This window comes from Nelusetta ayraudi, unplaced genomic scaffold (assembly GCF_046127955.1).
Source record: "Nelusetta ayraudi isolate G7.1 ecotype Tasmania unplaced genomic scaffold, CSIRO-AGI_Nayr_v1 ptg000081l, whole genome shotgun sequence".
Classification (NCBI taxonomy): domain Eukaryota; kingdom Metazoa; phylum Chordata; class Actinopteri; order Tetraodontiformes; family Monacanthidae; genus Nelusetta; species Nelusetta ayraudi.
The window spans coordinates 1,070,001-1,082,689 of record NW_027466131.1 but is presented as its reverse complement, the minus strand read 5'-3'; the positions used below and the strand labels follow the sequence as shown (position 1 = coordinate 1,082,689).

Here is a 12,689-nt window from a genome sequence, read left to right as displayed (position 1 = left end):
CTCCGGTTGTGAAAACAAAAAGGACAGAAAGGGCTGGACATCAATAGACAGAGCGGGCTGTCATTTGACACTTTGCCCCAGAAGAAATAACAGCACTCGGGCTTCACACAGCACTAACCCACACAATGTTTGACCACCTTCAATCTGACAATGATGAAAATTCTGTACAGCCCCCCTTTTTTTTCTCCTCACCTCAAAGGTGTTCTTGGTCATGCCGGTCAAACCGTAGTAGGAGGTTCCCGTGGCAACCGTGCACACGCACAACTCTCCGATCTCGTCGGCCTTGCAGAGCTGAGGGACGCCCTCCGGCTTCACCGCGCACATCAGAGCTGCACACACACAACAGCGTCAAGTCAAGCCAAGTCGTTTTTTAGTTATATAGCACATTCACAGACGGCAGAGCCGCACCAACTTCACAATAAAAGAGCATAGAGTGCACATACATTGACCTATATATGAAACATAATAAATTACTACTACTACTACTACTACTACTACTACTAATAATAATAATAATAATAACAATAATAATAATGACCACCGGAAGAGCTACTCAAAAGCCAGCGAAAAGAGATGAGTTTTTAAAAACGTCTCTAACGTCAGGAAGGCAAAAAAAAAAAAAAAGACTGCTGTTTTTTTCGTAATGCCGAGCCGGCAGCGAGTTGGGACGGTCGGCTCACCTCCGGGCATGACGGAGCCCACGTCCTGCAGCGTGAGCACCGACAGCTTCTCCTCCGAGTCCACGCGGATCACGCCGTGACTCAGGTCCTGCATGGACAAGATGCCGCGGCCAGGGGACGTCGTCCCTTCCTCCAGTGGCCTGTGGAGTCAGCCAATCAGAGCTCAGAAAAGAGTATTTTTAAATTCTATTTTTTTTTTTATTGACCGAATAGGATTCTTGGAAAATGGACGGATGGGTTCTTCCAAGTACAGATGTGGGTAAGTGCACGGCAACACACACACACACACACACACACACACACACACACACACACACACACACACACACACAGGTTCAGGTTTCAGTGTCTCAAAAAGTCACAGAGCTGTAAAGTTTTGCACGTGCGTCTACCTCCTTAAAGCGACAGTCAGGGCCTCGGGGGAGCTGGCGCAAGGACATATGACCTCTGACCTCAGGCCTTTGGACTGGAAGACGTTGAGGAAGGCGTCGCAGGAGGAGATGGACCCTTCAGACAGAGGGGGGACAAAAAATACTCTTTAATCCACCCCTGCTTTTATTCCTTTTTCCCTTACATCCAAATAAGTGGTGGGGCCACAACGGTGCTGAGAGTTCTTACATGGATTGGCGCCGTCGGCAACCACCAGCATCCTCAGCGAGTTCAGGTTGACGTCCCGCTGGTCCCGGTGGGCCACCAGAGCCCAGTGCATGTCCCGCGACTTCACACACGCCACCTTAGCTACACACACAAACACACACACACGATCAGGTGAACTATATCCTCATGTGACCTAGAAGTCACCAAAAGCACTGCACTGCTGTTTTTTTTCTTTTTTAAAGGGGCAACATTTGATTTTCACCATTGTCAGATTTAAAGTAATACAACACTGTAGCCTGAAGCTTAACTGATGTTCTCTCTGACACGACACTGATATCCGACAATTCAATCTGGACTGGCCAGGCGTGCATTTGAAGCGTTATAAACAGTGAGAAGCAACCACAACTAAAGAAAACACATGCTGATAGCATGAAACCTGCTCCACATGATGGCAACATTAGCTAAATGATGCTGTATGTAACTCTAAATCCAGAGTGTCGCCTCCTGTGAACAGAACTGCTGTTGTGTTTCCAAGGGGACAACTATCAGTGACGGACCTGCATCAGACGCTGAACTCCGAAAACATTAGCCAGTGGTTTAGTTTTATTTTAACTGACTTTGGATGAATAAAACTAACCAGAAAGTATTTTGTGTCCGTCACTGATAACGGTCCCCTTGGAAACACAACACAGATACAAGAGGCGACTCTTTGGATTTAGCAAAGCCTCTTTGTTTTGGTTTACATGCTACGCTTAGCTGCACCCTCTAGCGGTGAAAGACAAAAAAATGAAAGAAAGAACGATGAAGGAGTTGGAGTGAGTGTGTCACCTTTGTACTGGCAGACCTTCTGGATCCAGGACAGAGGGTTGACCTTCATGAGGGCGTAGGGGATGCTGATGACGTGCATCATGTTCATCACGCTCTGGGATGGGAGACGGCAGCAGGAAGAGCATTTAGAGATTCGAGTGTTCAACAGAATGACAACCGTGTGTGTGTGTGTGTGTGTGTGTGTGTTTGTCGGCCCTTCAGGGTCTCACCGTCTGCACGGCGTGCCACAGTCCCACGTCCTTCTTGAAGTCCAAGACGTTGACTGTGGTCTCGGCTGCAGCGGCACAACAGAAACACAGTTACTTCCTGCCGTGTGCACGTGCGTGTGTGTGCGCGCGCGCGCGTGCCTGCTACCTTCCGTGTACGAGCAGGACTGTGTGAGCGCCTGGCAGTGCGTGAGCATGGCCAACCTGGTCACCGTCACTCCGAGGACGCTGCCGTCTTTACACGTCTTGTACTGGAGACACAAACACACACACACACACACACACACACACACACATACACACAAATTTTCATTAGTTTCAACCAAATGAACAAAACAAGTCAAGTGGATGTCATTTATGATACCCTAAAGTGACAGTGATGCTGAGATCAAGTCAAACTCTACAAAATCTGATTTTTTTTCGTCGCTGAATTCTTCAGGCACAAAGTACTGATATTAGCTGTCTGATGATAAGAAACGTCTGTGATGTTCGACTGTTGACTGATAGGCTGCGTTAACGGGGGCAAGTCTGACAGAAACAGTCATATGGAGACGGAGTGTGAGGCTGGTGCCCAGTGATTGAAGAGTGTGGGCAGCTGTCAGACCGCGTATGATGCTGAGATATCATCTGAGGCCGCAGACGTTGAGGGAAAACAAGAGGGACGACTCACTGGAGGGGCAGTGATTTCAAGCGGCTCAGGTGTCTCAACCTTTCATTCGTTTATTTACTTTCAAGTCTACCTCACGTCACCGACTGGCTTCCGGTGCGAGCAGCCAGAATCAGCCACTTCCTGCTGTAATTAACGACCTGCGGGCGGAGGGGGCGTCAGGTGGAACCGAGCTGGAAACCACCTGACCGGCGGCTGGATTCTCCATCCCAGAGATTCCAACTAAACTAATGAGTGTGTGTGGGAGTGTGAGTGTGTGTCTGTGGTGTGTGTGTGTGTGTGTGTGTGTGAGTGTGTCACCTCGATGTAGGCGGTGTCCTGGTTGGCGTCCTTGATGTGTGGGAACCAGTCCCGCGGAGGTTTGGAGAGATGTTTGGACTCTGTGACGAACCACAGCACTCTGGGCCAACCTATGCACACACACACACACACACACACAACACATCTCTTTATGTTCTCGTAAAAGGTTTAACAAGTTTCCTGACTACATTCAACCCAGGAGCTCAAAGTTTTATTGTGGCAACTTTGACAAGAGTGATTTAGCCTCCATTCTTTTTTAGTTTTAATTGAATATTTTTGGCAAAACAAAGAAAGCTTTTTTGCTGTTCTTTTTCTTTTTGTGTTTTACACGAGAACGTAAAACCCAAAGAGTCGATTAAAGCTGCCGGCGAGGCAGGAGAAACAATCTGAGAGCAGTTTAAAGGCTGCAGGTCGATAAGAGGAGCTCTCTGCCCTAATGAGCCAGAGGCACGCACGCACACACACACACACACACACACACACACACACACACTGAGTGGACAGTGAGGGGGGAGCGCTGGAGTCAGCGGCATCATGTTTCTATTTATTCATCCATTACTGAGATGCCAACGGTGGTTATCAATCACGGGGTGGTGACTCCACTGATCTCCAGCTGGCTGTCTGTCAAGCAGGGATCATGTGATTTAGATCAGCACCCAAGAAAACCTGCAAACTAGAAGCAAATCTTGAAGAATGCCTACGCTGAATCTGGAGGAGGGAGAAAATCTTCCCGCTGGATCAAAAGCCAACGCGACCAAGGGAATAAAGGATAACTGAGTGAGGTTCATTGTGTCTTCATAAGGAATGATTTTTATTTGATTTCATAACAGACACACGACTATTTTGAGATGATATTTTTTTGAGATGATATTAAACACTGAATGCAACTTATGGTGAGTTTCCAGTTTCATAATACCAACACAGAAGCTGTAATGCAAACAGGTGTGTGTGAGTGACCTTTGAACTGTGGGATCTCTCCGGTGGGACTCTTGGGCAGCCCCTTGTGGCAGGCGTCGCTGGTCAGAGCCATCGTCACTCCGCAGCTGCCCAGCAGGAAGCCGATCTGCTGGCTGCCAGTGTCCTGCACAGACCCGGGTCCTCCGTCACGCCGGCAACACAACTCTGCAGTGCACTGACGGGCCGGCTAGGGGGCGCTACGCCGACGTGCTTTTCTCTCAGCGAGCCATGAGAGAGAGGTTTTGATTAGACTCACCTTCCTGGTCAGCGGGACCTCGATGGGCACGGGGACGACCTCGGCCAGCAGGCAGCCGTAGAACGCCGTCATGAAGGCGGCAGGGTCGTTGTTCGGGTACACCAGCGCCACCTGCAGGCCGGGAGGAAGAAGGCGAAAAGGGCCCAAAAAAAAAAATCAGAGGAAGGCACGAGTCAAAGTAAATGCAGACGATTCACTCGTGGGACGACCCGGTGGCGCAGTGGTTAGCGCTGCGAAGAAGGTTGCGGGTTCGATTCCGGGCCTGGGACCTTTCTGTGTGGAGTTTGCATGTTCTCCCTGTGTCTGCGTGGGTTCTCTCCGGGTTCTCCGGCTTCCTCCCACCGTCCAAAAACATGCATGTGAGGTGAATTGTCCATAGGTGTGTGTGTGAGTGTGAATGGTTGCCTGTCTTTGTTTGTCTCTATGTGGCCCTGCGATGAACTGGAAACTTGCCCACGGTGTCATCCTGCCTTCGCCCTGAGACACCCTGAGTGCAGGAAGAAGCGGGTGTTGAAAATGGCTGGATGGATGGATGGATGGATGGATGGATGGCTGGATGGACGGATAGATGGATGGCTGGATGGCTGGCTGGATGGCTGGATGGATGGCTGGATGGATGGCTGGCTGGATGGACGGATGGCTGGCTGGATGGATGGCTGGATGGCTGGATGGATGGCTGGTTGGATGGATGGATGGCTGGATGGCTGGCTGGATGGATGGATGGATGGATGGATGGACGGACGGACGGCTGGCTGGATGGATGGATGGACGGACGGCTGGCTGGATGGCTGGATAGATGGATGGCTGGATGGATGGATGGCTGGTTGGATGGACGGATGGCTGGCTGGATGGATGGATGGATGGATGGATGGACGGACGGACGGCTGGCTGGATGGATGGATGGACGGACGGCTGGCTGGATGGCTGGATAGATGGATGGCTGGATGGATGGATGGCTGGTTGGATGGACGGATGGCTGGCTGGATGGATGGATGGATGGATGGATGGACGGACGGACGGCTGGCTGGATGGATGGATGGACGGACGGCTGGCTGGATGGCTGGATAGATGGATGGCTGGATGGATGGATGGATGGATGGATGGATGGATGGATGGATGGATAGATGGATGGATGGACGGATGGTTCACTCATCTCTAATCTCAGATCCAGTCGGCTGCAGCTGATGCTGAGATGATCGAAGTGAAGCTGCCGAACCTGCAGAGCAACTTAACGACTTCTGTGTAAATGTATTAGACCTGCGAGCACGTGTGTGTGTGTGTGTGTGTGCCGGCGTTGTAATGACCCTTTAAGAGCAGCGAGACGACGTCCTGAGCCGAAGTCAGCTGAGACGTTCGGGTTTCACGAGAGGAAGGTGAAACCGGAGAGCAGAGAGCCAATCAGCGTCCGCCACGGGCTCTGCCAGGAATAGAACCCACAACCTGCACGCCGCGAGGCCACGGCGCCACCCACTGAACCACCGGGCGGCAGAGCAGCTCGGGCCTGTCGTTGCTATGTTTAATCAAAGGGGAGCCGCGGAGCCACAAACCGGCTCTCAACCTCATAAAAGACAATTAAACATCCACCAATTAAACTTCGGAACGCCGCGATCGGTTTCTTCCGCTGATAAACTTCCTTCGCCCCCCCCCCCCCCCCCCCCCCCCCCGAAACACACAGCCACCAGCTGTGATCCTCCTCCAGGAGCCGCCGCCGCCGTCGCTCCAGTAAAACCCAACTTTGCAATTCAGAGAGAAAACAGGAGTCGTACAGTTGTTAAAACACACACACACACACACACACACACACACACACACACACACACACACACACACACACACACACACACACACACACACCCTCCTGGCTGAGATTAACACACACGCTGGTGTGAAGCCCCGACTCCACTGAGGATCCAGCTAGGAGGGAAATTGGGCAGAAAACAGAGCTGACAGGAGGAGAAGTGAAGGCGGCCGGTCACTTGGGGAGGAGGACGTGGATGAGGAAGAAGAGCGGGTAAAGGCACAGGAGGAAGAGGAGGAGAATGAACAGGAGGAGAAGGGAGACGAGAAGGAGGAGGAGGAGAAAGTGGAGGAGGTGGAGCTGAGTGAGTGTCTGTCAGACACTGACTCAGAGACGTCAGGCTGACTGGTGACATCACTCCAGTCAGTGCTGCTCTGCTTTGCTGTCCCACTATCCAGTATTTTGAGATGCGCTCCTTTCATGTCACTGCATTTAATTCAATTTCTTAGATTTGTTTGTGATTTTTTGTGACGCGGCCCACGGTTGCTGGTTCAATGCCCGCCCTTGTGCCTGGTCCTCTGGTGTGCAGCTCCTCCCAAACCAATACACGTGCATTGAACTGGGAACTCTAGATTGGCCACAGGTGTGAGTGGGCGCGAGTTTACGTCTTTCCTGTCCAGGGTGGAGCGCCGCCCTCTGGGGCCCCACCCACTCCGACCCCACCAACCCCGAGTGCACGAGAAGGTTGATTGAGATGTTCTCACCCGGTCTCCAGGCCTGACCAGCGGCTCCTGCTTGGTTCCCAGTTTGTGCAGCAGGTTGTAGGCCACCTTCACGCTTCTGGACCACAGTTTACCTGCAGAGACACGAATGGGAATCACTGTGACTGGCAAAACGAGGGGGAGTGAAGAGCGAAGCGAGGAGGAGTCGGGAGTGGCCGTGACTTCCTGGCCGTCTTCTCAGGCTAAAGGAAGATTTGTGCTAAATGGCGAGGGCCGAGGAGACGAAGAGAAGGCTTCTGCGACGATACACTGAGTCAGGCTGACTCACACATGAGCGACACAAGTGAGTCAGTCGAACATGGTCGCCACCTTGTGAACCACGTCAGTCAGCCGGCGTCATATCAATATCGGGAGCAGCACTGAAATTCAGTGCAGAACAGTATCATCAGAGCAGAAAGGAGTTCAGGACACAGCATGGCACGCACACACACACACACACACACACACACACACACACACACACACACACACACACACACACAAACTTGTTTATCTGGCCCAGGAGGACAGTGGGCATAGAGGTGCCTTCTGGGGACTGCCCTATCTAAATAAAATATAGACAAGGTTCCAAGTCCAACACCACACACACACACGCAGACACATACACACACACACACACACACACACACAGCTCCAGCTGAGCCGTTCACTTCCTCCGCCAGCTCAGGTATCATCTGGAGGTTTTTCGCCTGCCTCAAACCACCAGCGATGTGTTTCTGCCTGCCTGCCTGTCTGCCAAGTTTATCTGCAGTGTGGCAGCCACTGCAAGGGTTGAGTTCGGGGACAGTTGGTGACTTTTGAATCACACATTCTGTCTGTTGTAGAGGGAACAAAACACGTCTGTCCCCGAGAGTCGGCATCAAAGGGAGGAAACAGCAGAGGACTGAAACATAGAGAGCGAGAGAATAGTAGCACGGCACACGCACACACACAGTCTCACCATGTTGTCATCTCCCTGGCTGAGGACTCCTGAGTGCTGGCTGGAGATATTTCACAGTCTGGTGAGCACTCGTATCATCATCATCATCATCATCATCATCATCATCATCATCATCAGCGGCGGCAGCAGCAGTAGCAGCAGCAGCGAGTTTGCATATCACACAACGAGCGCGCGCGCGCGTGTGTGTGTGTTTGTGTGTGTGTTTGTGTGTGTGTGCGTGTGTGTGCGCGTGCGTGCATCTTTCAGGCGTTCTAGAGATTAGCTCCTGTTCCAGCGGCAGTGAGGCACTGAGAGTTTATCTCCAGACGGAATCACGTTCAGTCTGCATGATGCTGCTGCACGAGTTTTCGTCCCCGTTTTCTTCGACTCGCTTCGAAAAGCACAACACTGGAGCTTGCAAAGGTCAAACAGGTCATTGACCTTAACAAGCCGTCTGATGAGATCTGCCCACTGTGATGATGCGTTCACGTCGACACTGTTTGAATTCAATCACTTTGTCGACTGGAGCACAATTCTTAAGATTTGAATCAAACGCTAAGAGTGCATCTGGAACTGTAAGGAAATAATTTAGGTGGATTGTGCCACTAACACTGCACTACACAACACACTGGTGGTGGTGTGCAGTTCTGTGATACCAGTGATTGAATTGTGTGAAGGCAGCCAATCAGCATCCATCACCGCTTGAATAAATGAGATTGTCTAGAAATTGTGATTGATGGTTCAGTGATGATGACACAACACGTTGTTGTCATTTTTAATTTTCTCTGTTGCCTTTTCATTTCTTTTGCAAGAATTTTAGTTTCCGTTGAAGAGTTTTCACGTCCTTCAGATTCTTCACCTTTCTTCTTTATGTCCTCTGTTTCTCCATCTCTTCAGGAACGACAACAACAACCTTCGGCAGCAGATTCGGGCTTTTTTCACAAAATAATACAAACAAGCAGCAGCAGCTTGATAAAATCTGGAAAACAGACAAGTCGGCAGTTGAAACTCAACCCTTTCTCACAGCTGTTCAGGTCAAACTGCAGCTGGAGGGGAGGATGACAGGTTTGCACTCTAAAGTTTTTTGCATTAATATGCAACACAATGCCGCTGCTGCTGCTTGAATGTTTTTCTTTCGTCTGATTTTTTCTCATTGGTCGGTGGGTTGAGTTCAATTTAAAGTCTTCAGCTGTCGTACCACACTGCTAATCTAGAAGCCCTGTCATGACATGACGTGAATCCACTCACTGCATATCATAAGATGGGCGGAGCAACTGTGATGTCACTCTTTTTTTCACCAGTGATTTAGAGTAACAAAAGTAATGCACCCAGTTAGTAATGGTGTGAATTTAGGTCTCCTTTCTGCATTGACAGCTAGTTATTTTCAGTCTTTTTGCAACCAGTGTTAAACGAAGGACTGCATTCCTTCATTTAGCCATTTTTTGGGTAACCCTTCCATGATAGCCTATTTTTTTTATACCGTCAATTTATGAGTCTTGACGACTAGCTAGCTGCAGCTGCTCAGTGAGACAAATTATCTGCAGCCTTAAATTTTTCAGGGTATCGGCTCCAAAACCTCACGCTCAAGGCTGAACAATTTCTTTTTCAGCAGATTTTCAGAGGTAACGGCTCCTCGTCACAAGACATGACAACACAATGTTTTCAGTGTGTGTTACCGTAGGTGAGGACTTGCAGCGGCTTGCCGTTGGTGTCCATGCAGGTGAGGCAGGGTGCTTTGGGTGAGATGGTCCCCCAGCGCTGCAGTGCTGCCTCCAGGGAGGGGGGCCAGTTGGTGACCACACCCAGCTGCTCGCCCATCACCGCCACCATCTGGACACCCTCGGCTTTGGGCTGGTTGGGGTCGGGCTGCTGAACTGAAGGATGGAAAAATGACAAAATCAAAAAAACGACAAGGCTTCATTCCATAAAAATGAAGCCAAGGCATTGACACTGCCACCAAGTGGCCATCAGTGTGAACCCCACAAACCCTGGAAACCTTGCACATGAGCAAATTAGCGCACGGACTCGTGACGGACAGAATTCGCCCAATCACTTTCCACCAACAGTGGGCTAAACCCAAAACAGGCTCAGATGGTTTTCTCCCAAGTGGGCTGAACAGACGTTTAATGGCCGTGTTGGGCTCCAAGGCCGCCTTTGAGCTAATCAAGCCAAACTCGATAAGCTCGGTACCTTCCAGAAGCTCCTCGAAGTCGTCGACGAAGAACTCTCGCAGCGGCGGCCGTTTGGGTCTCTTCAGAGTGTTGACCAGCTGCTGAATCTTGGCTGAAACTCTGCTGCTGACCGGGACACCTGCATGCACACACACATAAACACGCACATCACATCCTGAATGTGTTCCACGGATGATCTACACTCATCCTGCTGCTCTTCTGGGGGGAAAAACAAACATCCTGCAGTTTTTGAAACCCTGCAGTGTGCAATCAACCAGTGTGTGACAGGCACAGATTGGCCTAACGGTGGAGGGGGGCTTTTTTTTTTTTTTTTTCTTTGAAAAAAGGCTGCAGGTTTTGCAAGGCGTCTAGGACTGAAATCAAAGTCTTGTTTTGGCGGCTGAGGTTGGAGATGGAGTGGTTCAGATGGGGAGACACTCAGGAGAGCTTTTGTTTCAATCATGACCTGTTTTGTTACACAGCGACGCAACTTTCACTGTCTGACAATAGGTGTTTCATGGTGAGAGTGTCGCTACGGTCACCACAGTGGTCAATGCTGTGGTTACTTGGTGTAAATGATGCAAAAAAAAAAACAACTGTGTTGAATATGAACTTCAATTTAAATGTATATTTTCAGTGCCCTAATAAGGATGGAAGAACAACAATATGTCTGAAAATGTGAAATCCTTGGACAACGACGGTGTGAGGAGATGTGAAGTGCAATCAGGAGGAAAATCCGTCTCACCGTCTCCGGTCTCCATCAGCTCGGCGTTGCCGTACTTTGGCGTCTGTTTGTGGGTGGTGGTGCCGGCGCCCTGGTTTCTGTCTACCTGGATCCCGTCGCTGCTGCTGCTGGTGCTGTTGGTGTAGCCCGTGACGTCCGGTGGGGCCGAGTGGTTCTCTGTGTGTGGGGGAGATCGCCGGTTAGCTCCTCCTCACTGAGGGAACCGCTCTCTTCACATTTGGTGGGGATGGAACTCTGAAGAATGAAACATGCTCAAGTGTTCCACTGATGGAAGCTGAGACACTGACGGAACTTTAGACCAGGAACTGTTGAAAGGGTCTGTTTGCATTTGCACCACCAGGAGGAGCCAGCGGGAAATACAGCTTTGGCAAATGGTCAGTAACAGGAAGGTTCTCCTGGGCTGCTATTGATTAAAAGACAAGTTTGTGACCAGATGTCGATGTCATAACATGATTTAGATTGTGAGAAGGAAATGATGCCGTTGGTGGGCAGCAGGGGGCGGCAATCGAGAGTTACTGGCAGAATTCACTGCAGCTTTAGAACTTTGGTCTGTAGCTCCTTTTAAAGCTCACCTGACCAATATTGTTAGTCAAATTGGTCAAGTGCAACGAGCAACTGATTAAAGATTGTTCTTGATTGCTGATGAGGATGCTTCCTCCAGTGGTTCTGGTTGAAGTTATATCAGGAGTATCCTGATGTTTTAGAGCCTCACAAATCTTCCCTCATGCAGGAGACTCAGCTGCTGCTCCACATCAAACGCTGTTTACCGTTCTGGCACAAGGATTCTTGGGGACCATGAAATGATGGAGGCAGTGGACGCCTGCTGCATCTAAATGTGACGGCTGTCGATGCACTAGCTCAACTGCTTCACTGCTGGTTTATGTCCTGTGTCCTGTCAGCAGCTGCTTCGGACAGTGGAGGGAAACCGGAGGTGATGCACTGCAGTGTCAGGACACGGTGAACCAGCCAGTGTTGGGATCCTGCAGGGTCAACGGTCAACCACAGACTCATGTTTATAGGCCACAGGACCAGTTTGGGCAATAGGAGAAGGTTTTTTGGACTGACAGTGAGACAGCTGTGTTTCTTTCTTCTCCATCAACCAAAAAATGTTTCCTGTCATTTGTCATCTGTTAGAGCGGCTTGGAGGTTCCAGTCCCCCACATCTCATCCTTATAAAGGTCAAAGGCAAGGCAAGGCAAGGCAAGGCAAGGAAAGGCAGTCTTCATTTATATAGCACATTTTATACAGAAGGAGGGGTGAGGAGGGGGGTGGGGGATGGTGACTTTTGGTTGAATGTGTTTTCCGAGGTGGTGTTGGGAGAAGCTGGACAATGTGGGAGTCGGGAGGGGTAAGGGTTGGGAGGCTGGGTGGAGTCTGGGAGGGTGAGGGTTGGGGAAAAGGTCAACATTTCTAACGTTAGTCCCCTTTATTTCTGGTACTGACATCAAGGTGTCTTTATTTGACCAGGTGACTTTTAAAATGAAACAAAAGGCTGAAACTAGACCTTCTTCAACACCTCCTGAGTGAAGATCCAGCAAGCTGGACATTAAAAGGATCAAAATGCTTCTGCTTCACAGAGGAAGCAGAGGAAGCTTCCTTTCTCAGAAGCAGGAAGTTCACGCTTTTATTTTGAAGTGAGGACGATACTCTCTGACATCAGGAGGCAATTAAATCCTCCAGGCTTCAGTTTAAAAGAGTGTTTTGATTCCGGCTGGCGGTGGAGTAATCTCGTTTCATCCAGCCACAGCCCTAAAAGCTTTTTCAAAGCTTTTTTTGTTGGTCGGTTGTGAACACTTTAATTGGACAGGTGGAGGTCAGCCACCAGCTTTTGATCCATTCAAAT

The 12,689-nt window shown here is 50.0% G+C and overlaps 1 protein-coding gene across 4 annotated transcripts in view; it reads right to left on the bottom strand.

Moving 5' to 3' along the window:
* Positions 1 to 12,689, bottom strand: part of LOC142900270 (disco-interacting protein 2 homolog C) — a 61,800-nt gene that overhangs the window by 11,950 nt on the left and 37,161 nt on the right. For all 4 annotated transcript variants that reach the window (XM_076044451.1, XM_076044453.1, XM_076044452.1 and 1 more), the window contains exons 6-19: positions 10,847 to 11,002; positions 10,121 to 10,240; positions 9,607 to 9,804; positions 6,994 to 7,085; positions 4,492 to 4,602; positions 4,236 to 4,359; positions 3,279 to 3,388; positions 2,460 to 2,562; positions 2,315 to 2,379; positions 2,106 to 2,199; positions 1,299 to 1,418; positions 1,073 to 1,187; positions 681 to 820; positions 193 to 329 (exon numbers count right to left, since the gene is read on the bottom strand). In XM_076044451.1, the coding sequence (XP_075900566.1) occupies positions 193 to 329; positions 681 to 820; positions 1,073 to 1,187; positions 1,299 to 1,418; positions 2,106 to 2,199; positions 2,315 to 2,379; positions 2,460 to 2,562; positions 3,279 to 3,388; positions 4,236 to 4,359; positions 4,492 to 4,602; positions 6,994 to 7,085; positions 9,607 to 9,804; positions 10,121 to 10,240; positions 10,847 to 11,002 (1,685 nt within the window). The remainder of the gene's footprint in view (positions 1 to 192; positions 330 to 680; positions 821 to 1,072; positions 1,188 to 1,298; positions 1,419 to 2,105; positions 2,200 to 2,314; positions 2,380 to 2,459; positions 2,563 to 3,278; positions 3,389 to 4,235; positions 4,360 to 4,491; positions 4,603 to 6,993; positions 7,086 to 9,606; positions 9,805 to 10,120; positions 10,241 to 10,846; positions 11,003 to 12,689) is intronic.